The sequence below is a fragment of the Schistocerca cancellata genome, chromosome 3 (genome assembly GCF_023864275.1).
Source record: "Schistocerca cancellata isolate TAMUIC-IGC-003103 chromosome 3, iqSchCanc2.1, whole genome shotgun sequence".
NCBI lineage: Eukaryota > Metazoa > Arthropoda > Insecta > Orthoptera > Acrididae > Schistocerca > Schistocerca cancellata.
The window spans coordinates 672,967,392-672,994,292 of NC_064628.1; the positions used below are offsets into that span (position 1 = coordinate 672,967,392).

General features: G+C 39.7%; 1 protein-coding gene across 1 annotated transcript in view; it reads right to left on the reverse strand.

Moving 5' to 3' along the window:
* The window catches only part of LOC126175644 (phosphoinositide 3-kinase regulatory subunit 4), a 189,732-nt gene that overhangs the window by 102,235 nt on the left and 60,596 nt on the right, over positions 1–26,901 (reverse strand). The window contains exons 9-12 of the mRNA XM_049922534.1: positions 24,578–24,683; positions 24,347–24,487; positions 16,820–16,896; positions 3,434–3,633 (exon numbers count right to left, since the gene is read on the reverse strand). Coding sequence (XP_049778491.1) covers positions 3,434–3,633; positions 16,820–16,896; positions 24,347–24,487; positions 24,578–24,683 — 524 coding nt within the window. The remainder of the gene's footprint in view (positions 1–3,433; positions 3,634–16,819; positions 16,897–24,346; positions 24,488–24,577; positions 24,684–26,901) is intronic.

Below are 26,901 nucleotides of genomic sequence, written 5' to 3' on the forward strand. Positions count from 1 at the left end.
AGGCATCCTCTGCAGACAACGTAGCACTGCCACACACAAGACCTTTTGAAACTATGCACACGGATCACTGCAATATGTAGACATGAAGAATAAAGATGTAGAAGGTTAGTGGAGTTTGTTTTATTTTAAAATCATTAATAAGAGTTTTCCCATAAAAAATTCAAAGGCATCACTTTTCAGTGATACTACTTCTACCTCGTAGTAGTGGATTAAATATATGTGGTGTACAGCCTATGCGTGTGTGTATATTAGTACTCTACTATTTTCTACACAGCATGCATATTTCACACGTTGTGTCTGTGACCACTACTATGAAAATCTCCACACTTGTTTCACTAATAACTTAAACTAGTTGTGAGGTGAAATACTTTGCAGTTTCCCTTTCCACACCAAGTTGGATACTTTTACAGAATATTGGCTGTGGTGTTGTCACAATAAAGTTCATAATATTCTAGTTATCTTCTAGGTGTTTCTGGATTAATTCATTCCATTCCAGTACTGTAGCTCCTGATTCATATGCAGTACATACTGCAGTGTGGTAAAGCAGATTGTGTGACAACTGGATGAAGAGAACCATTCCTACAATTCTTACAGGGTTTTACACAGATTAAAACAACACATTTATCAGTTCAATTATATTAAACTGTATTTTTCAATCTCTGAGTCTCAACATTTCTTAGATGTGGAATACTGCTCAATTTTTTCCTTACTCTAGAGGACACAGAAAGTATTTCAAAAATTCTTTTTCATTTTCAAGGGCAATTCAATTCCTTCTTTTAGTAGCTGAAAAAATCCTAAAGCAGAAGTGGGAAAGAATAAGCTGGAGCTGAGTAAAATCAAAAACAAAAAGTAAAAACCTATTTCATCATATTCAAACTAAGTAAGCATGGAAAACCTGTTTCAGAGTGGCCAGTATTTGATTAAAACACTATCCTTCAAGAGCATCGATTAAACATTTTAGGAACATCATACATGCTGACTCAGTGGCACCTCTGTTACCTATATAAACAGGTATTCTTGGTTACACCTTTCTCTATATTTCAAATTATAGGTACTCACTCTGACAAAGTACTATCTCCTAGAGATATTTTAATTTTGTAAATAGTTCCCCCATCAATAACTTAACAACACAAAAACTGACAAAGAGAAATCACATGCATGGACAAAGCCCTGTTCAAATTAAATGCAACATCTAAGTTTTTCAGTTTACGGTGGACATATATTGAACAGGTCATGTCCTCAGATTTACAGCAGTTTTACACTGGAATGGAAAAATATCAAATTTCATGACATTCCATGTAAACCACCAATTTCACATTACATTGTTAAAAATCACAGGTTTTGTGTTATTTTTCCTCTTCCATTTATGCAAACTCTTCCCGTCCCTGGGCATCAATAGTGTCTGACATGTAGTATGTGACTGCCATAGCATATGACACACATTTTGGATGCAGCTGAATCCTTCAAAGGAGTACACAACAGTGTGCTAGCAGTCTTGCTGTCACTGATTCTCAAAAGACACATAAGACTAACTGGAATAACACATCAGGTTATAGTAGAGGAATGGAAGGTAAATAGGGGAAAAAATAGTCCTTCAACTGCTGACGGATGACTCTCTACTTGAGAGGAGGACGAGGAGGATGAGGATGAGGATGAGGGAGAGGGAGAGGGAGAGGGAGAGGGAGAGGGAGAGGGAGAGGGAGAGGGAGAGGGAGAGGGAGAGGGAGAGGGAGAGGGAGAGGGAGAGGGAGAGGGAGAGGGAGAGGGAGAGGGAGAGGGAGAGGGAGAGGGAGAGGGAGAGGAATGAGGAATGAGGAATGAGGAATGGTCAGAACATGAAAGCAGAAACAAATACAATTGCCACACTTATATTATAATCCAAAATCAATTACTTAACAGTTTGGTAACAATTGTTTCATCCTGGGTTCCTCTAAAGCCAAAGATACCCAGAAGAAATCATACAATGGACACTTCAGGTAGGAATATCAGCAATGTAGGAAAAGATAGAGATGACATATTAAGTTGCAGACATGCACAATAAGACATTACATGTAAGCTTTTGGCCACAGCTTTCATCAGGAAAAGAGAAACTAACACCATTTTTTTCATTGTTGATGCCCAAATAAGTGACTTCATGGGAAATCTTAATAATAAAATAAAAAGGATAAAACCAAAATTTAAGTTTGCACAATTTCAAACCATAGAGCTTGGTCTGATTTGCTCATCTGGTTACCATAGCTACTTTATGGTAACGTGCTGCAGAGACTGACAGTTAAATGAGATATATCATCCCTATAAATGCATTGTTTGTTCTATGATAGTTAATGACAGCACACACTTAATGGTCAGGCACCTACCGGCAGCACTGCATTTAGAATCCAATCAGTTAAATGGTAATCTTTGGAAAAAAGGTGACACTGTTCTCCCAAAGCCCTGTTGGGTAAATCTAGCAAACCCACATATTTAAGGAACTGTGTGCTGCCATCACTGTTTATTGCATATAGGAATCGTGAGAATAAGAAAATAGAGATTAGAATGTGTACAGAGGCACACACAAAGTCATTTTTCCCTACCTCAAAAGATGAATGGGAAAAAAAACCCTAACACTGGCATGAAGCACTCAATGGTATGCATTGTACAGTGACTTTCAGTGTATATGTAGACACAGATGTAGATTTATGAGCCATACCCCATGCTCAATAGACCCTCCATGACTGTCTCCTGCGCAGGAACTGAAGGTGTTCGTATCAGAGAGGCTAGGTTGAATACTGTGTTCCTGAATGCAGATCATCATCCCATGATCATGAGCTAGTGAACACATAATGAAAAACCTGTTTTGAAATACTGTTCAGCAGATACAAAAAACTGGATTTCCAAGGTCGTTGAACACAATCTGGAGGCTGGGCTACAAAGCAAATGTGCAGATAATAAAGGAGAACCTTTATGACAAACATTGAATCTAGTAATTCAATTGCAATTGGTGAAACACAATTTTTTTTCAACATACCACTATTTTTGACAGGAAATAATGGTCTGATAAAAATATATCGGCTATAAGGTGCCCATTTTAAACTCAAATATATCAAGTCTTCTTGCTGTGTCACCTGTTTGTGACAGTATAAGTTTGGATGTCTCAATGTGGATTTGAAATGCTTCACAGAACATATCATTGCATAGATGCTGCCACCATATTTATGTCACGAGTAATGTAGCGAAATCAATGCAATAACAATATCCCGAGAGAATATATTATTTCCTGATGGGCTAATCTCCAGTACATAAAACAGCAACATTGTGATTTGCGGAGCAAATGTGAGAGAAAGTATTTATAGGCAAATGTTCCTAAATAAGACAATCTCCTTTGTTCTGACTAGCCAATCCACAAGGTCTAGTAACATGTAGCAGTTAAATTCATGAAGCAATTATAGCTCACCTTTTTGTTTACCAAAGAAAACACATAATTTGGTTATGCCATTTTCCATCAATGTCTGCTTCACCAAATTTTGAGGGTCAGTGAGAAGATTAGCAACAGTTTGTTGAATCATTTCATGCAATGTCTGCAGCTCAGTTTCATAGCTTGGACGTGGTGCTTCGCCATGAGGTGAAGATGATATCTGTGTATGTTCCAGGTACCTAGCAAGAAAAAACATCAACAGAATATGTACTTTAATATATACAGCCATTGCATAAAGTTATCTTCAGATTATAAAAACTGCAGCATGTAAACACTAACGAACCACAACTAATAATTCAAAATTAAAACTTTATTTCAAAAATGTTATCTATGAATTTAATTTTTTCAGTTGAATGCAATCATCATACAATAAACCATAAATAAAAGGTTTACAAACCTTTGCTAACCAGGTCCATGTTTTTTTATTACTAATAATATAATTTCATGTCTAAGTACACAAACACATGCCATCCTGTAAACATTAAATCACAAAGCACAAAATAACGAGAGAACAGTATGAAAAAGAAAAGGAAAAAAAAAGATACACAGTGTCTCACAAAAGAAACCTGGGAAGGGCCCCAAAGGTCATAGAGCACATTTGCTGGTTGTTGAAACTGCAACTGGCAGTTGCTGTTATGCTTCATTCACAAACACCAATACTTTGCACGTGCCCCCTACTCCGTGCGACTGAGTGTACTAGTGTTTTCTTTTGAGGTCTTTTGTTAAGTATAATCACCTCAAATATTGATGTTAGATGTCATTATTGCAACTGCACCGAGTACTCGGCTTTCTGTTCGTATGTCGCTGGGCTCGGTTCAGAGACAGAAACACCATGCGTGTGTGATCTACACTGTACGACTGAGTGTTTGGGTGTTTTGTTTTGAGTTTACTGTCAAGTTTCCTTTTGGCATGGTACACACAAATGATCATTGAGTATTTATTGTGTTGAACTATGCAAAAAAAGAATTGTATGTGGAATGTCAGCTTGAATTCAAACGAAAATTTCCCAGTGTCCATGTTCCTGGTGATTCAACAATACGCAGATTAGTGAAGAAATTTCAAGAGACTGGATGTGTGTTACACAAATGAACGCCTATAGAACCTAGTGTTTTAACCAAAAATAAATTAGACAAGATACGGGAAGCCTTGGAGAGAAGTCTGAGAAAATCTTTGTGCCATTTGGCATTTCAGACTGGTGAGTCAAGAGCACCTATTCACAGAGCTGTGCAGAAACTGAAATTGAAACCATACAAAATAACAACAGTGCATCAACAGAGTAACTCTGATACTGTTGCTCAATGTTATTATTGCAACTGGCTGTTACAGGCTGTGCACAATAGGTAAGTTGATCCTGAGATTCTTTTCCTCTGATGAAGCATGGCTGCATTTGTCAGGGAACAAATATTCTCAGAAAAATTTACATTGGAGATCTGAAAATCCTTATGAATTACACCAAAAACCTCTACATGATGTGACAACAGGAGTGTGATATGCAATTAGCACAAGATGAGTAATTGGAACAATCTTTTACCATGAAACAATACATTCTGACAGGTATCAGAACAATATACTGCATCCTTTTGTTTTTAGAACTAATATCTAACAGAAAGATGTACAATTATTTCATGTAGAACAATGCAATACCACACACTGCCAATATGACAGCAATATGAAGTGTTTCTGATGATAGGATAGTTGTCTCGCATCCTCATTCTCCACATACAAATCTGTGAGATTTTTATCTTCAGGGAATGTTAAATTGAGCACCTACTGTAAATAAAGGTTTATGCCAAACTCTGGGGAAGTGTACACACAGCCAACTACAGTCAGATTAGTGTCCTAGAGCTGGGCGCAGAGGTGGGCGGCGGATGCAGAGGCGGCAGCCAGTGGTTATGCCATGCTACCCACGGACCCCTCCTAGACGTCTTTCATTAGACACCCTGTATTTTTGATAAATATAGCTGGCTGATCATTATAGAAAACTTAGCTAGCCAGCTATGTATTGTTGTTGTTGTTGTGGTCTACAGTCCTGAGACTGGTTTGATGCAGCTCTCCATGCTACTCTATCCTGTGCAAGCTTCTTCATCTCCCAGTACCTACTGCAACCTACATCCTTCTGAATCTGCTTAGTGTATTCATCTCTTGGTCTCCCTCTACGATTTTTACCCTCCACGCTGCCCTCCAATGCTAAAATTGTGATCCCTCGATGCCTCAGAACATGTCCTACCAACCGATCCCTTCTTCTAGTCAAGTTGTGCCACAAACTTCTCTTCTCCCCAATCCTATTCAATGTATTATGCACAATAAATAAAGCATAGCGGTCAGTATTAAATCCCGCAACACTTTTAAGACAGAATGGATACACTTACTGTTAATGGACTACTCTCTCCAAAGGCTGATGATATTTATGTTGATGGGCTGGGTGCCTACATTTACGTACTGCTCAAACATTCCAAGAATGTCTATTTGTTTATTAGGCATACATACTGGGCTTGACCAAACTGTTGTATGTAGTATATCTGCAAGATATGCACCAGTTTCTTGCACTTTTCAAGCCAATGTGTGCATGTTGGGTTCTGAAACAGCTTGCTTGTGATATGCCTTCTTGCAGATTATCACATTGAAGTTTCATGAATGCCTCGGTAGTTTTCTTCCAGCAATAACATAAATCCATCACAAATTATGTCTAGTTGGTCTATGAGGTTATTATTTATTTATTTATTTATTCCGTCATACCAAGATAATAATGATTCCAGACAGATGAGCTGTACTTTACAATGGCTCACAAGAGCATGCTGGAAGTTACTTGCTGTATGGGAAACTACATTTCTCTTGAACACTCCGAATACATTGCAATTTGGCATTTGCTTTTCACATAACGTGTTTCTTGTTAAAGATGCACTTTATATCATTCTGACTGGTTACGTCAAAGCATTCAAATGATTTCACTGACTGATGCAAACAGAACAATGCAAATTACTTCCCAAAGCAGGTGTGCATCGTGTCTCAGTTCAAACAAATCCAGTTAATGACCAAGCACTGATCTTTGGCCAATTTTGTTAAATGTTACCACAGCTCTCAAAAGAGATCACCTCTTTCTAAACAATAGCATTGTGTGCAACCAATCCTACCTGTCAGGAAGAACTTGATCTAGTAATAGATGTGACTGAACGTTCTTTAATTTTGTACCTCGTTCATTAACCAGAAGTATGCAACAATATCAAAAGACATATGAAAGTCAGGAAACAGGGCAACAGCTTGAGCATCCTTCACATGACTGTTCCTTGTTCTTTTCCCCTCACAACAGTGCTGCAATTTTTATTTACAGTCATACAAACAGAGTTACCAAAAACCAATTACGCAATTTGGAAAATTCCTTAGACAATGTAAGGCAGCCCCCAGAATGGTGACCTGACCAAAAACAAATGTAAATGCTGTATAAAGTTCATCTCCAACTGACAAGTCCAGCAACTGACTGACAATACAGTTACAAATAAGCACCAAATGGTGGGACAATGTAAACAAAATGCTGAAATAATGTGTAGGTGTCAACAGACCAAGTTCATGCTTCATATTCATTGTCTTTTCATTTATTTATACTGTAGCACCAAAGGTTTGGTGCAATCTCATATTAAAAACTTCCTGTACTGAACAAATGTTCCAAAAAAGTTTAGGCTCTCCTTCAATATCATACAATCTCTTTGTTTCCTATGAATACACAATGTTGCAAGATCCTTCATAACATATTTTTGCACTTTCAAGTCTTGGTTGTTTCTCACTTGTAGATGTTCTTTTGTTAAAAAAAAAAAAAAGGAATGATATGGAGATCAAGGTTGTTATTCATAATATTCTATAGCCATACTCTGCAAACCTCTGTGAAGTGGATAGAAGAAGTTACATCCCTTATTAACATAATGTTTTCTCCTGTTGCACTCACTTAAAGAGTGAGGAAAGAATGATTTCTTAAATGGCACTGTGCTTGCAGCGATTACTTCAGCCCTATATCAGATTACTTTTTTCAAAATTTCTGTCGAGCCCGACAATCCTGTTACCATTTGTTCCATACTTCTTTCTGTAAGTCCAATCTCCCCCATTAGACTGATCTGGTATGAGTCCTACACATTTCAGAAATATTCTAGGATGAGTTCCATGAGTGTCTTGTATGCAGTTCCTCTGTGGATTTGCTGCATTCTCCCACTAACCTATCAATGAACCATAGTCTGCCACTTGCTTTACTTATGACTGAGCCTATGTGATCCCTCAATTTTATATCATCACAAATTGTTAAACCATGTATCTTTATGAGTTGACTGATCTCAGCTGAGTATATTGGCCTTATAGTCAAAGAATTATACATTTTTAAGTTTTGTGAGGAGCAAAATTTAAATGTCTGAATATCTAATGCAAGTTACCAATCTTTGCATCATTTTGAAATCTTTTCATGACCTGATTGAATATTTGTGTAACTTTTTACAGATACTAGTTCATTATAAATAACTGCATCATCTGCAGGAAGTCTGCCAAGCCATTAATACACAACATGAAAACAAGGATCCTAACACACTTTCCTGTAGCCTGCCTTAAGATATTCATACATCTGTTGATGGTTCTTCATTCATTCATTCTGAGGCTAAGACACTTCAATACATTCAGTGTCTTCTGGGCCCTTGCCTTAAAGCCCTTTAGGTGGGGTAACAACGCCAGTTTGGAGTCAAAAATGAGGTCTTGAAATCTCACACTGTCTTTAAAATGGACAATGGTGTCCCACATTTGCAAGTTAGATAAATAAGAATTACAATGAGAATAATTAAACTGCATGGGACTCCTTATCGTGGACATGATACTATTGATACCTACGGCAGAGACGGCGACCAGCATTCTTCTGCAGAAAAGTATCTGACAGCACATTACCAACTCTGTATCGAAAAACGTGTCCTGAGAGGAAGGACCAAATGAAGATAGGTAGGTGGCCATGGAAGCCCCATTAGTGTAGCTGACTGAGAATATTCTGCCTCCAAGTGATGTCCTATGCCTTACTGAAGACAAAAAGTACCAACTCCCAACAATTCTTTTTCATAGGAAAACTTGCTGAGTTTCCACACCTCTAGCAGGGTCAGGTTGTCCACAGTTGATCAACATCTCCTGAATCCTTAATAACAGTGGCTAAGGAACTCCCAAGTCTCTGATATCCAGACCAGGCTATGGCTGACCATGCACTCTAGGATCTCTCCTACACAGTTCATAAAGGCAAGGCTCTGATAACTACTGCGACACATTCAGTCCTTTCCAGGTTTGAGGAGAGGTATCAAAATTGCTTCCCACCATGAGTTGGGAATTGGCATGTCAGCCGTACTGAATTAAAATATTATTGCTGTACTGAATTAGAACATTGTAAGAGGAATTCCTTGGACACCATTTGCAAATGCCGCAGAATGCGGTATTGGATTTGGTCATGACTAGGTGCTGTATCACGAGTATCACACAGTGCTGAGTACAGCTCCCACAGGGACAATGGGCAGTTTTACGGCTCTAAATTGGTGGGCCAGAAGTCCAACTCAACCTTCTCGATGGTGGAACGGTAAAGATGGAACACTGGATCATCGCTGGCAGTGGCAGTAGTCTGTAAAAATGTTCTGCCATTTTATGTGCAGTGTCTTCAGTGGTTGTTTGGAGACACCACCATTTCAACAATGCAACTATAGATAACCAACTGCCTTTACCCTAAATCCTTCTTACAGCTTCCCATACTGCTGCAGAACAAGTATAACAGTTGATGGAGTCCAGGAACACTTGCAATGGCCTTTTATTGCTCTCCTTGACAATACATCAAGCCTTGGTCCTCACTAATTGAAAGTGTGCGAGATTTTCCACTGTTGCATGGCATTTAAACACTGAAGAGCCACACACTCGAGCCAGATTACTAAATAGCACACCACAGTCCACTGAGGGATAGACTGCCTCCTAAGAGACCTGAAGACATCAGGATGGAGAAGTCAGCGACATGGTGCATCACTCATGTGATGTGGTCCACCCACTCTGTCGTGGCATTCAAACTCAGCCAGTCACTGAACAGAATCCAGTTGGCTCTGCTGATCATCCACCGTGGCTGCAGAGGTAAACAGCGATCCTCCGACGCACCGCAACCGCCTGCAGGTCAGTAGCCAGGGGGAGAGAAGATGAGTGGTACGAGTTATTGCCAAACACAATGACCCTCCATTGGCCCTTTCCCCAGACAGGTCTTCCTTTTGATAGACCAATTAACCCTGCAGTACAAGATCTTTAGATGTTTTAAAATGTGTTTGCTGCAAACGTAAGCACAGGAGGCATTCCTGTGCTGGGAGTTTCAGTTCCCCCACAAGTGTCCTCAACCTACAAATGCTCCACTTTAGTATGGGAGCCATCTATCATGGGGGTAGAACTTCAACCTGTCTTTCCACCTGGGAGGGTAGCCCACAATGAGGGCAGGCTCAGTCTTAGGATGAGATGATTGCCGCAGTCCGACACCAAGGTGCATCTTCTCTTAAGAAGAATCGAAATACATCAGAGAGAATGATGCCTAGACTGTCAGACTGTTTGCACTTGACACTTTTCCTTTGATTTTTTGTCCTGGATAGGCTTCAGCACCACAATCGCCACTCTGGTAGTGGCAGCACTAGACGGCAGGCCAACCTGAACCTTTGCAGGCGCAGGGAGCTCCATACCAGCGCTAACAACAGCCTTTACTGATGTTCAGGGGCAAGGTATGGGCTTCAAATAACTTCTGCAGCACAAGTGCACTGACAAACACAGGTACTTGTGCTGACACTAGCAACTTCAGTTTGTGCAGCAGCATCCGTTTGCTACACCAGCTGTTTAAGAGCTGAAGCAAAGGAAGCAGCAAATGTGCATGGCTGCATTACCTTCTAGATCTTTTTGGCTCCACCATAAGGGATGCGCTTTGTCATTTTTATCTCCTGTATCTTTCTTTCTTCAAGGAAGACATTATAGTCCCTATTCCAGACATGGTGATTCCCAGACCAATTTACACACTTTGGTGAAGATGAGCAACCAACTCCTTTGTGGGTGGCCTTACTGCAAGTGCCACAAATGGCTTCTGCTTCACAACCAAGAGTAATGCGCACAAAGCCCTGGCATTAATACAGTGCACTGGCCTGGGGAAATAGGGCCACACCCTGAGGCAAAGGAAACCTGCCTTAACATACTCTAGAAGTTTCATGCTGTTGAAAGTAGGTATAAATGAGTATGATTTGATCAGATCACAATCCATCCTTTGCATCAGATTATGCCATCAACAATGCCTTCTTTGGCACACTCAGCTTTAAGTTCCTCAGTTGGGAATCTCGACCAGATCTCTGCACGATACAACTTTGCTGTAGTTCGAGGTGTTGTGCAGTTCAATTTCAATTGCATACTCCCTGAGGCACTGAGCATTCCAGAGGTTCTTTACTTGGTGGGAACTAGACGTTTCTACCATCAGGGTCCTATTTCACACACACTTGACAGATTTTAAAGTCCCAGCTAGGTCTTCTAAACCTTTTTGGAAATAGAAAGGTGAAACTGTCTCAGAGTTGCCCTCTAAATTTAACTATTAGAAACACATTCTGACCACCATCATGTGTTCTGTTACTATATACTGAAAGACTCTGTTAATTCCCAAGTCTGGAACCCTCTTCTTAGCTCAGGTGTTGGTACCTACCAGCTGCCCACTCATTCTGCTGGGAGGAGTTCCATCTTGGTCCCAGAAGCAGCTAGGGAAATTAGTGGGCACTCAGACATAGCTCTGCATGCCCGAGTAAGCCTTATACAATTCCTCAGAGGATGCCTGCTAATGACTGTTCCATCTCAACAGCCAAGCATCTCACTCACATGCACAACACACCTTGTGATTAGGATATTTTTTTATAGAGGTTTCTACCATTCTCATGATCCAAGTGGTCAAGCCAAGACCCTCGTTCCCTGTGACACACAATATTTCACTCCCATGATGCACAATGGTCACTGAAGCATGCCCAGAGCTTATGGTGACAGAGAATCAGGGGTGCTCAGCAGTCTCCAGCTCAAGAACCCCACAGTCACCAAGCTCATACCAAGCAAATGAATGTCAAGCCCCTGAGGGCAGCAGAAAGTTACAAACTTAGTTTTTTGGGGTTTTTCATAGTTTAATTCTTAAATTTCATTGGTGTCAAGTTAAGGGTCTCCACCAAAGTCTCAATCAAATCTGTGAGGGTCTTGGCTACATATTTCTGGATCTGCATTATGAGGTGGAGAATTGCGGAACTCCCCTTGGTAGGTAAGGGGTGCACTACACTAAGAAAGCAGCTACACAAGTAGCAGAGCCCTTGTGAGTGCACATGGGGGTTTATTAGACTAGGGGGTAGTTTGAGGTCCTCTGATAAACACTCACCAGCTGACATGCAAGTAGAGAAATCAAACGCAATCAGGGTAAAGACACTTTGACACTCAAAATCTTATCAGTAAATTGTCAAAGTATTCATAAATAAGTTCTTGAATTTACTGCCCCCCCCCCCCCCCCAAAGTTGCCAAACTAACATTATTACTGGAACAGAAAGCTGGCTGAAACCCGAAATAGAAACCTCTGAAATATATAGTGAGGCATGGAACATACAACAAGAAGAAAGATTAGATGCCATAGGAGAGGGAGCGTTCAGTGTAGTAGATGAAAATACTGTCCTTTTCGAGGTCAAAATTGAGTCTACCTGTGATTATGTTGACATGCATTACATGTCTAAGTGAAATCACTTTAATTGTTGGATGTCTTTACCGGCCACCCAATTCTGCCTTGGCAGATTTAGAATCATTTAGTTTACAAACAATAGCACAGAAAAACCCACATCACGAAATATTAGTTGGAGGGGACATTAACCTACCGAAAATAGACTGAGACATCTTTGAATTCACTGCAGGCAGTCTTATGCAGTACTTTTCAACATGTTGTTCATCTGTAAAGGACTCTGCATGTAAAACACCAGTGTGACCCATTACTGAGCACTGCTTGAGTGTCTGGGATCCCTACCAGGTCAGATTGAAAGAAGACATCCAAGCAATTCAGAGGCAAGCTGCCAGATTTGTTATCAATGGGTTTTATCAACACACGAGTATTACAGAGCTGCTTTGTGAACTCCAATGAGAATCACTGGAGGAAAGACCAAGTTGTTCTCATGGAAGACTATTAAAAAAATTTAGAGAACCAGTATTTGAAGCTCATTGTCAAATGATTCTACTGCCGCCAACATATGTTTTGCAAAAGGACCACAAAAATAAGAGAAATTAGGACAGTATGGAGGAAAAAAAAAGTCATTTTTCCCCTGCTCCTTTTACGGATTGAACAGGAAAGGAAATGACTAGTAGTGGTACAAGGGTTCTACACCCTGAATCATGTGACGGCTTATGGAGTATGTATGCAGATGTGGATGTAGATGTAGAGTACTATTTGTAACATTAATCTAGGATTCCATGAACACCTGGTGACTTATTAGTTGTCAACTCTTTCAGTTGCTTCTCTACACCAGGAATGCCTATTACTATATCCTCCATACAGGTGTATGTGCAATTGTGAAACAAAGGTATGTTTGCACAATCTTTTTGCATCAATGATTTCTTAAATGAGAAATTTACAACTTCAGCTTTCCTTTTGCTGCCTTCTACTGCCACACTACAACTGGTCAGTGAGTGAGTGAGTGATTGGATAGAAGCTTTTGATCCACTTAGGTATTTGTCATGCGACCAGAACTTTCTCAGATTCTCAGGAAGATCTTTTGCTAAGATATGATGGTGGTAGTTGTATGCTTCATGCATTGATCTTTTCACAGGTGCATGAACTCCCCCCCCCCCCCCCCAAAATGAGAGTGCTACAGTCTCTGCTTCCATCACATTGGATCTAAATGATGTTCATTCACTGATCCTAACAACTGCTTATCTGCTCTCTCTATCAAAAATACTCTCCTAGCCTAATTGATGGATTATTAATTTTAGTAACCATTGTCGCTATTGTGACATGCTCAACAATCCCTGTCTCTCTACTGACATCATCAATAGGTCAGCCCTATTTCTAACTACAAGATCCAACACATATGGGCTATCAAACTAGCCACTCAAGACAGTTTTCAGAAAACATTTTACAAAGTACTTCACATGAGTGCCTGTCCATACTACCTGCAATGAGTTCATAGACACTCCAGTCAATACTCAGTAGGGTAAAGTCACCTCCAACTAATATGCTGCTGTCTGAATATTTCTGCACTGCTGGGTTTCGATTTTCACAGTGGAGTCGGGGTTGACAAAAAGCATCCAGTAATTAACTTGAGTTCACTTGAGACTTGTTACCCACATCCAGGAAACTTCACAGACAGTCAATTTTACACTTGATAGATAAAATAGTTTTGTTGAAAGCAGTGAACATTCCCCTTCAGTGGCATCTAATCTGTCTTTCTGATATAAATTCCATGCCTCACTAAATATTTCAGAGATTTCTACTAAGGGTTTCAGCCAGCTCTCAGCTCCAAGAATAATCTGAGCTGACAGCTTTCCTGGAGACCGGTGAATTCAGGAATTTGTTACAAATACTTCAACAATTTACTGTTAAAATTTTGACAGTCTATAGTAGTTTTCTTTTGTTCATGGTCTAAGTTTGCTCTCTATGTATCGAGTGGTGAGCGTTCATCAAAGGACCTCAAACTACCATCTAGCTTTAAAAAAAAAAAAAAACCATATGCACTCCAAAAGTACACTGCTACCTGAGAAGCTACTTTTTTGCATAGTGCAGCCTTAAGCTATCAAGAGATGTTCTACAATTCTCAACCCCATAATTCAGATCCAGAAATCTGCAGCCAAGACCATCACAGAATTGATGGATCTTTGATTGAGACCCTCAAACCGAGTCCAAATCAATGGATCCAAACAACTCTGATAACAATGCTACAAATTACGATATCTGCTCACAGCCCACAAGTCAGGCCAGTAGTTTTCACCACCTCTGCCAGCTGCCCGAACGACCTGAGGATGAACTCAGAACCCAAGTGACAGGTGACATTGGTGCTGACTTGTGCCAAAACTTGCAGACTATTTCACCACACACACTCCACAGTCACTAGGATGGCAACTAAATTATCTCAGAAGCAGCTCCCTGGCAGACAATGAACACTGGACAGCATACATAGGATTTCTTCCCGGTCATGGACACTATTTCCCTAAGCGCCAGTAGCATGACATCCATAATTACTAAACCTGATGAACCCAAACTTGAACACTGCACACATGGAAACTGTTCCAAACTTGTCATCAATCACATAGGAACAAAGTAATACATGAAACAGATCCAAGTAACACAAACATGGCTTTATTCATAAACCCCTAAACAATAACAGAAATAAGTCTCTCATGACTCCACATGCAACAAGAAAAAAGAATCATATAGGAGTTGCGACATAAGTGATACACAGAGCAACTGATGTGGGTGATACAAACTAAAAGAATATAGTAAGAGTGGGTCAGTGCTGCTCCATATGTATATAGGTGTGAGTCACTGGCACAGATTGTGGAAAAGACCGTGCCATGTTCACGCTTCCCACAGGTGGCCTATAGTGGCTGGCCTATGCTGATACAGTTGATGGTTGATTTAAGTACACACAACTGGCGGCACTACATTCAGTGCACTCACACTCACATACACTAATAGTAGGATGCAGCAAATTGCTTTTTAAGAATGCTCGAAAATCTGAGACTTAGTTTTGAATGCATCAGCAGTTGATCACTATGATTTCAGTATAGGCTCAGCAGCAAAAGGCACATCTTTAGGTCTTATACTAATATTTTGGCAAACAGTACAGCTACCATTACTGGACAGGACGGAAATCGCCTAATCTAAAAAGACATTTTGTGCACCACACACAGTCTGCTACCTGGGTTGCAGCCTCTGATGTGTAGTGCATTTCTGGCTCATTTTCAATCCGGTGGTATAAATCAAGAAAGCCACAGCCTAGTATGTGACAGAACATTCAAAGTTTCTCATTCAAGCCTTCTACTCAACTCAGAACCAGGGGACCACAGTCAGTTCTGGAGGCACTGCTGCAGATTGTGAGGTCTGTTGAAACTCTGTGAGGATGGCTGACAATTCTGTCTTTTCTGCTACTCACTGGAATGATCCAAGTATCACCCCTGAGCTCAAATGACGGGCAATGTCTGTTCCAATGTGCGTCACAATCTGCAGCTAGATACACCCTGCTCTCTCAATGGCTGCCAAAACAGCCTCTTCAACATGCTGAATGAGGCCTCCAAACATACACACGGACTGCACTAGGCGATCTCAATCATCATCATTTACCTCAGATGTGGAACCATCCACTGTAATTTCAACTTCCAACAATTAACAGACCCTTACCCTTTTACATTTGTCCAACCCAAACACAAGAAAAGCACATTTCCTTACAGGTAAAGCATGTTGCAGTGGCTCAGATTCACAGCCAGTGGAGACAGCACCACAAACCTGTTGGTAAGGTGGATGAGTATTGTACCAAGTTCAGCTTGGTCCCAACCTCCCCTGTATAGGACCCTTACACAAACCACTGATTCACCACTCACAGTCCACTTGTCGAGCAGTGATAGGCCCAGTATTTCCTAGAGACGACATAGTACCCAAAGGGAAAGAAAGTACTTGAGGTATGCCTCTAGTATGTGAGTATCGGCAGTTTGCCTAACCCATCCACCTGCAGCAGCTTTCTACTGCTTGACAGCAGTCAGTGCAATTTCCAGTGGCTTACAAGAACCAACTGAGCACAGCATTCACGGAGGAGCTACAATTCTGACTAGCGGAATGAGTATCTGAGCAGCAAACATTTAGGGCCTAATTTGAAATTAGCCTCTGTGATTCTTGTTTAATTTCAGGAACATTTACACAACGAGGCCCTTTTAAGAAGTGAACCTACAACACCTAAGGAAGTGGTTTGTTTCTAGAAGTTACTGATTTCCTAACCGTATTAAAAGTTTTGTGGCAGGAACTTTCTTTTTGTTCAGGTTGTGTTTACTCACAGAATTTCATAACAAACTCATAAGTAGTGGAATTTAATGACAAAGTCAGGCAGTATACACTGTTATTGAAAGATGAAGCTAATTGGAACAGAATATGACAGTTATAATATGTATAAACACACCACAGCAGCTGACTCTGTATGAGTTATGTTTACATTGCAACTGTGAAATAACACTTCCACTGATCAGCAGAAAAAGGAGCACAAATGTAATTCAGAACTGATGATGTAGTAGGCCTACAAATTTTGTGCAGCACTCATCAATATCTGAAACAACACAATTTATCATGACATTACATACACCTTTGATTACAATACAAACCTGAGAGCTGTTTCTGCAAGTTCTGCAATGTTTTCTGCATATGCTGCTCTCACTATGACTGCCTCATCATGTGTTACCTAGCACAAAGAACAAAATATAATTATGTAGTACAAAAACATACTGTCATTCCAAGAAAAGCCATCAAGGAACAAGATGATCTAGTAATGAAAGTTAATGACAAAATGATTCATGAAACCAAACATATAATTAGCCTCTTTAACATCACTGTCTAAATGTAACTTAGAACATTGGTATGATCAGTTCAAATACAAAAGCTTGGCAATATATGTGATAATCAGTACCACTAGCATTTAATCGTTTCATGACCAATACAAATTTTTGCAGGGAAAGACAAAAAATGTATCTTTTCAGACACACTAAACTATGCCTAAAAAGGCAGGACAATTGACAAAAATCATCAACATATTTGATTCTTAAAATCTTTGAAAAAAGTAATGTATTTGAGAATGGTTGAATATATCTGCAAATATAAGATACTGAGCCAATAACAATTTAGATTCCATCACAATTTAGGTTCCAGAAGCGCCTCTCTACTGAATGTGCATCTGCCATTTTGCTGTCAGTACATTAAAATATATGAACGACAAGATTTCTGTTACTCAGATTTTCTGTAAGCTGCCTGAGGCATCTGACTGTGCAAATCACAGAATTAATTTTTAGACATATAACATTTTTTATGTTTGAAGTACTTCATGTATAACTGATAGAAAGCAAATAGTCATGTTAGAAAGCTCATACTGCTCTTATGCTGGATGTCCTTCTGACTGGGGAAAAATCATTACTGGTGTTACACAGGGTTCAGTTCTGGAAGCTTGCTGTACGCAAATGACCTCCTATCTCACACTGATGCAGGAGAAATAGTGTTTATAATCAAGCTCAACAGAACTGCAACAACAGAATGAGCAATAAATGAAATATTCAAAAGCTTGTTGGTTGGTTCCCAGTAAGTGTTCATTTAACTTAGAAAAAACACAGTTCATTTAATTCGTACAAGGTAAGTTGTGTCATCACCATTACAGCATAGTAGAAAGGAAATAAGGAAAACTGGTTGTTCGAAATTCCTGGCTATGCACACTGTTCAGAACTTGAAACAGAATCACATTTTGCAATTCTTCTCAAACACTTGAGTTTAGCAACAATTTCTCTACGTGAAACTACTGATTTTGATGATGAAACCATTAGGAATACCTTCATTCACTAACGTCATATGCAATAATCTAGTGGGGCAATCCCACACGTGGACACAAGTATTCATTGCAAAAAAACAGGTTGTAATGACAATAACTAGACTCCATCCTCAAATTTCAGGTAGACAACCATTTAAAAAATTGGGTATACTAACAACAGCCTTGCAAAATCTTTACTCTTTTATGAAGTTTGCTGTAGAGAATAAGTTAAAATTTTAAAATAATGGCAGTAGTCACAATGTAGTGCAAGGAACACATGTACTCCACTACCCACGAATTAACCTTATTCTTGCACATAAAGGAGCAAAGCATGCAGCCATAAAAGAATTCAACTACCTCTTTTTTGAATGAATGGTGCTGGCAAATGACTAATACACTCCTGGAAATGGAAAAAAGAACACATTGACACCGGTGTGTCAGATCCACCATACTTGCTCCGGACACTGCGAGAGGGCTGTACAAGCAATGATCACACGCACGGCACAGCGGACACACCAGGAACCGCGGTGTTGGCCGTCGAATGGCGCTAGCTGCGCAGCATTTGTGCACCGCCGCCGTCAGTGTCAGCCAGTTTGCCGTGGCATACGGAGCTCCATCGCAGTCTTTAACACTGGTAGCATGCCGCGACAGCATGGACGTGAACCGTATGTGCAGTTGACGGACTTTGAGCGAGGGCGTATAGTGGGCATGCGGGAGGCCGGGTGGACGTACCGCCGAATTGCTCAACACGTGGGGCGTGAGGTCTCCACAGCGCCAGTGGTCGGCGGAAGGTGCACGTGCCCGTCGACCTGGGACCGGAACGCAGCGACGCACGGATGCACGCCAAGACCATAGGATCCTACGCAGTGCCGTAGGGGACCGCACCGCCACTTCCCAGCAAATTAGGGACACTGTTGCTCCTGGGGTATCGGCGAGGACCATTCGCAACCGTCTCCATGAAGCTGGGCTACGGTCCCGCACACTGTTAGGCCGTCTTCCGCTCACGCCCCAACATCGTGCAGCCCGCCTCCAGTGGTGTCGCGACAGGCGTGAATGGAGGGACGAATGGAGACGCGTCGTCTTCAGCGAGGAGAGTCGCTTCTGCCTTGGTGCCAATGATGGTCGTATGCGTGTTTGGCGCCGTGCAGGTGAGCGCCACAATCAGGACTGCATACGACCGAGGCACACAGGGCCAACACCCGGCATCATGGTGTGGGGAGCGATCTCCTACACTGGCCGTACACCACTGGTGATCGTCGAGGGGACACTGAATAGTGGACGGTACATCCAAACCGTCATCGAACCCATCGTTCTACCATTCCTAGACCGGCAAGGGAACTTGCTGTTCCAACAGGACAATGCACGTCCGCATGTATCCCGTGCCACCCAACGTGCTCTAGAAGGTGTAAGTCAACTACCCTGGCCAGCAAGATCTCCGGATCTGTCCCCCATTGAGCATGTTTGGGACTGGATGAAGCGTCGTCTCACGCGGTCTGCACGTCCAGCACGAACGCTGGTCCAACTGAGACGCCAGGTGGAAATGGCATGGCAAGCCGTTCCACAGGACTACATCCAGCATCTCTACGATCGTCTCCATGGGAGAATAGCAGCCTGCATTGCTGCGAAAGGTGGATATACACTGTACTAGTGCCGACATTGTGCATGCTCTGTTGCCTGTGTCTATGTGCCTGTGGTTCTGTCAGTGTGATCATGTGATGTATCTGACCCCAGGAATGTGTCAATAAAGTTTCCCCTTCCTGGGACAATGAATTCACAGTGTTCTTATTTCAATTTCCAGGAGTGTATATTGAAATCATTTTCACCTTAAAACTCATTCTACCCCATCTGAATAATTAGTATCTGTATGTCATAGGGATATTATATATATATATTTTTTTTTTTTTAATCTAAGCCTGTTAACAGGCAGCACATAGCAACATTTTGACAGAGGAGAATTAGTTTATTTGTGAACATACTGACACTTTCCACATCATAGCAAGGTGTCATAAATATTATCCATGGCACATAACGAAAAACCAAATTAAACTAAAGTGGACACTGAAACCACTTCACCCAGTGAATCTCTCAAAGGAATACTTTGAGGAGCATACTTTCTGAGACTCTGAACTTTTACAAGTCTCTGGTAATATTTTTAAGCAAGCTTTCTTATATCTGAGATTGTTACTTACATATCAATCACTATTAGATTTCTTTAGCTGCTTTAGAAGTAGGCATTTTCTGTCCCAAGAACTTAACCAACATTTCCTTTGGGTTATCAGATTCCAATTATTATATTATTATTTTGTTTATTTTTTCAATTGTCCTACAATCCAGAGTTCAAAGACACATAAATAGCAAATAAGAGGAAGAATTGTTGTCTCACTCCATTAACATGAATAAAACAATGGATATAAGAAGTTTGTAGGAACATTGGTCTGAGGATAAACAGCAATATTGACAAGTGGCTGATGCTGCAGCTTCTTTTTAAGTCCTAGGACAGCACTGGAGTAACATAATGGGGAATAGTACTGTCTACATCTACGATTTTTATGCTCTTACAAGCACAGCTTTGCCTGCAGACCTTCCTTTCTCTGTGGAGCTAGCGACTCATCAATGACACACAGCATAATAGACACTTACAGATAGACAGTGCTATATTACTTAAGACAGTTCAGGTTTTTTAGATACAACTATTTCACCTCTATTAACATGATGCTTTCAGGCTTAAAAGCAAGAGTGCCGTGGTGAAACTTACCTGAAGCTTGCATTTTTTGGCACAATATCAGATGAATGAGAGGTATTGTGGCAATGGGTAACACGATGTATCATACAACTTATGAGTGCACTGTATTCTCAAAAAACAATGCTCAGTCATTTATATGTGCATCTACACCTAAATCTACATCTACACGTATACTCTGCAAGTTAAATTACTGTATGTGACACAAAGTACTTGTACTTTAGTTAACACTATCATTTTCCCCTTTTCCTGTCCCAGTCACACATGATGTATGGGAAGAATGACTTAATAAGTTTCAGTATGAGCTTTAATCTCTCTGATTGTTTTCCAATGAGGTAATTTTGCAAGATGTTTGCAAAGTTCTTCTTTGAACATATACTATCTGCCTTCTAGAAGTATTTCTCTCTCATGATAGAGAACACCCTTCTTTAAGAATCTGCTAACGGAGTTAGATACCATCTCCGTAACAGTGTCATGCTTACTAAACAAATCCATGATCAACCAAGGCAGTTATAGCCTAGCCATTACTCACACAAATGTTTCCTCAGAAGCTGTGCTTCCGTTGACATTGGCCAAAAAGATAGTGTTGAAAGTAGGCTATTGTCAATAATGTAGTCTAAACCAGATTTGTAGTTCGAATACTTCAGTTGCACTTAGATGTTAAATAAACTACTGCTTATGGCCAGATTAAGTCTCATGTATTATAATCATAGTACAGATAACTGGATACGTACACAATGCACTGACATCAAGCAACACAGTTCAAGTGCAGTAACCTAACAGTGTCACAATTAAGCACAGTTATTACTTTGTGGCCAGTAAATCATTAATACAGTTACTGTACCAGTCACTCATCTCACTGTCCATCTAAGTAGATAATCAAATCAAAACAGATAAAATATGATCAACAAGTACCATTTGGAAGCAACACAGTTCACAGTCTGTTCCTATTGCCAAAGTGAGCTTTACTGAAGTATGGCACAGTCCATTATAATAACTACACACTCGCTGTCCAAATAACCATTTAAACAGTCAATAAATCATCAAAAAAAAAACCTCCAGGACATGAAATTTAGATAAAATATGGTATATTTTCTTACTTTTAATTTATAATACATCACTGCAGTACATTTCCCGGTATCAGTCGGTGGACATAGATTTCGTATTCATCTCTCCACAGACTGACTTAAATGGCCTCCAACATGCCTCTTTTATAAGGTTACATTAATTAAAACTGAAGTTGCCCATTGCTGTTCACTAAATATTTCACAAATTACAATGAAAGATTTACATTTTTTATTAAATTAATAGTAGATGAAAATTTATTCAACAAGGACTTTTAGATACAATGATAATTTGTACTGAATTATCCTGGCTAGTTTGCATAAATGTGGGATTCTATTGCAGTAATAATGTTTTACTTACAGATCTTAATTACTCTAAAACCAAATGACTGCAAGAGTTGCTAACATATTTTTGTCTTTGGTTGTATGGAAGCATTAGATAGTTATGTAGTTTATTCATCTACCTTATCAAAAAGTTGAACAAACCTTGAGACAGTATTCGAAATCTTCAGATACTGTGTACATTTTGTGTAAATGACTCTATCGAAGATACCACAAAATTTGAAAATAATAATAATTTTGGAAGGAAGAAAAATTTAACAGCTGGAAAAAATTCACCTGCTTTGTTACATGCACTTCTGTGGATCCTGCCTGGTAGTAAGGCCACCAGACTACACTTAAAAATAAATTGCTCAAGTGGTTTCACATTACAAATCTGCCCAACCTCACTACATACTACTGTATTGTTTTCGACGACAAACATGTCTCCAAAATCCTGGTAAAGTCAGCTAGTAATATATATTTCAAATGTAATTTTAAACTTTGTGGATATTCACTTCTGGTTTCAGCCAAGTTTCTGCCCCAGTACCACGTGTACATCATTATCAATTTATCTAAAAACAAAGATGATGAGACTTACCAAACAAAAGCGCTGGCAGGTCGATAGACACACAAACAAACACAAACACACACACAAAATTCAAGCTTTCGCAACCAGCCGTTGCTTCGTCAGGAAAGAGGGAAGGAGAGGCAAGGCATCGCCTCCTGGTTCAAATGTACTCTCGGTAATGGGCAAGACTGCAAAACATCTTAAGGCTTACAGAGACAAGCATGTGGTCAGTACCCACTTTCATCTTCCACCCAGAGATTTGTGAGACTGACACTGTTCATCATTCACCCCAAGTGAGAGTGAAACAGTCTGGCCAGGTACACTGGAAGGTGCTGTGACATCAGGGAGCCCAGACAAGACCAAAAGTGCAACAGCTTTCTATACAGGTGCCTCAACACCACTTTAGCCCATGGCAGTAGCCTGAAGTCTGTCAACGAAGTTTTCAACTGTTTCTGGACAGTGACCAAGCGCCCTGCATCCGTATTCAACAGGCACAATCCCTATAGATTTTCTTCTTGCTTTCAGAAACACATTAAGAAATATACTACTATCTCATGCAGTCACTAGATATGGTCTAAGTACTGCTGCTATAATCAAATCTTCCAATCATTTTGGAGAATTGGAGATATAGTGAGCTTGTTCAAATTAGACATCTAGTCAACTTGGTCAAGAATCCCGTAAGATTGTGGATGAATGTCATTAAGGTACTCAATGTGACTGCGCGCCACTGAACATCAAGTAGACACAATGCTGCACTCTGCAGTGATGTTTGCATTACTCCAGAATGCCTGCTTGAGGCAGAAAGGTAAATCTGGAAAAAACAAATACAAATTGGATAAAGGTTGTGTGTTCAGTTTTGAATGAACTAGATTACTGTGCAATACATGTGGATTCAAGGATAGCATCACAAGCAATACCATTGAAATTAGGAACAATGATTCTCTTCTGGAAAGATCTGAGACTCTTGAGCCCTTCTCAAAACCAATACTGGCCACAATACACTCAGCAAGTGCACCCAGCACTGAGACTACCAGATGGAACACACAACACACAGGATAAAAGTGCAGCTGCTCACACTACCCTCCCCACAGTGCTCTTGAGCGTGTTGAGAGCTGCAGGGCACCACCTATATAAGGACAATATATATGCTATTTCAACACTATGATGAAAGCAACATTTACCAAAATGACACTTCTCTTCTAAACTCAGGAACTTTATATGTGTTTAAATCAATGGGAATGACAACGAGCAAAAACAGCCTGTTGGTCTGATCAGCTAAGGTTTTTATTCCGCTGTATGGGAAGGGCACAAGTGGTATTTGCATCAATCACAAGAGGCTGCAGATTCATCAAGTATGATGTTCCTAACTCGAGCCTGTGGCAGTATATTTGCGCAATATAGGGCACATTTTCAGCATAGCCCATTGGCACATTTTGAGACTGTACATAGGAATGCAAAACTGATTTATTTCACCGTAATCTTTTTCAAGACTGGCTGCACTGGATAATGTTGTATTTGAGCCATATAGTGCTTGCAAATATCTAGATGGGAACCCATCAAGCCATAATGCATGACCTGTAGAGGAATTAATTATACAGTATTCATGCCTTTATGTACTAGATTAACTAGAAAATTAAAACAACTAACCTGTGCCAATCCTGGTAGAACATACTCTGGGAAAATATTGGCATCACTGCATGGAATGGTTTTGACCATTGTTAAGCATTTTGTAAGTGCCTGAATGGCCCTCACTCTGACACGAGGATATGTATCATGGACCAAATGGAACTGAAATCATAAGGAATTACATCCCTAAAGTATTATGTACCCTTATTGTCATAAATTTATCCCAAGTTAAAGAATGAAAGAGTTACTTACAACATATGGAAGAATCCTGTCCAGAACTGTTTCAGCTGATGTGTGAGCGGCCAATTCCAAGAGTATATCTAGACTCTGTAATTTTGATGTACAATAATGCAGACCCCTGTTAAAATAATAATAATAATAATAATAATAATAATAATAATAATAATAATACAATAATACCCTAGTACATCAGAGAGCTCTCCTAAAATCTACTCTACTTTTCATCTAAATCTTCTAGATTTCATAAAGATTGAATACTGCAAGATTAAAATTACTTTCAGTAGTGACGAGTGTATCGTAAACGCATTGTCCACAGCAGTGAGTGTTGGAGCAGATACAAACTGCACATTATAGTCTGTTTTACTATCTGTGAGGCTTTCCCTGAGATGATTTACAGCCAGTTTCTGTTAGGTTTGCTGAGAGCCTTCTCCATTTATCAAACCATTCTTAATCTTATTCCAAGTGAATTCCAATATTTCAAATTGCTCAGTGATTTTTCACTTATGCACGAAATTAAATATCTGATTTATCTCCAATATTTTAGAAAAATGTTATGAAATATGTGAGCAAATAAGTAACTCAACAAAAATAACCACATCATTAAACAAATTTTCAGACACTTTAAAAATGCAACCATAAAAAAATTAATATTTTTATAAGCAATGTGGCAATGCATTGAATGATGCAGAGGATGGGCTAATAACAGTATGCAACTATAAATTTTTCTTTGTTAACAACAGAAAAAATTTGCTAAAAAGCACAAATTATAAGTGAATGCACTAGTTCTCTACACAGAGGTGTGGTTAATGATGAGGTGCAAAAGAGAACTTTCTGGTTAAACGTGGCTGAATTAAATGGTCTTATCCAGAAACAAACAGCTGTAACTATTCTAAAGCCATAGATAATGCATGCTCTCCCTTGCAGCCCCATCCTTGTTTGCCTTTTCAGACGTTTGATAAAGAGTATAATCATTGCATGTGTCCTGTCTAATTGCAATTTCTATCCGTTACATATTCTATTCACAACAAAGCTCTTGATGTGATGTAGCTGACAGACTTTCCCCTATTCGCAGATTAATTAGTTAATGGAAAACTCTACCTGTATTTGTTATGTTTACAATTACAGCAAAACTTTTGAACATTATGTATTACCAGATAGGATTAAGTCATGTAAGTGTACTGATCAGAAAGCAATACCCTCTAATTTATTTCTCTTTTAAATCACAAGAAATGAAGTTAAATATGCACACCATTTAATCACAATCTTCATTGCCATTCTGGAAAAAAAGCCATTGTCACACTGAGTCTCTGAATCTTCAAAGTAATGGCCACGATACACATATCAGCTGAATATTGGTAGTATACTGATTATGCTAGATCTGTATATAATGAAAGATGAGGTAAGATTTTCCTTCCACATTTTAGATACTCAGCAACTGCTTTCACATCTGTGTCAGTTCTTGCAAAGGCACTGGAGTGTTTGATGGTCAAACATGCTGAAGATGTGCTTCAAGTTTCTTCAGAGTGCAAATGTATTGCACAGAATCAACTGACTGCCATCTCTCAAAAATGTTCTAGGGATCAGACTCTCCTGATCTGAATACTCATGCAGTCACTTTCATTGCAGACTGCAAGTTATGATTTTTTTCTTTTTTTTTTAACACTGTGTGAATTTTTCCATAGACTGCCTGATTTTATTCAAGCATAAAGAAATAAACACACATCTCATTTCCTGTCACAATATTTCCCAAGTCCTTTTCTCCTTCTGTTTACCAACTGTGCAGCAAGTTGTTGGCTACTGTCTTCTTTGCCTCTTTCTTCTGATCATTACACCCAAAAATCATAAACTTTTACCTTATACTGCCTTTAAGGTGTGAAAGACCTCATCTGCTGTTATCTGGATGTTTGCATGAATAATGTCTGATGTAATCACTGTAGTGGAGGGTCCGCTGCTCCATTTTTGATCCACCTACAGAGATCACCCTACAGGTTCCGTACAGCGAAAAACTGTTTGTTCAACTGCACTGGCATCCTTTTAGCATCCTCAACATTATTCAGACATTTCAGAATGTGAATTGGATTTCATCTTCAACATTCAGGAATACTATTACTGTTTGTTACCTAACACACAATTTACGACTGGCCATTTTCTCAAACACCATGTATTAATGGAACACACTATTACTTCCAAAGGATTTAAAAGTAGCTTACAGCATCAATTCCAAAATTAAATTCTTACAACACTTAATGAGATACAAAACTGAAAAGCAGCTTTCTCTCCACACTTGGTAAATTAAAAATGAAAGAGATTTTCTACAGTATAAGTATATCAAAAGT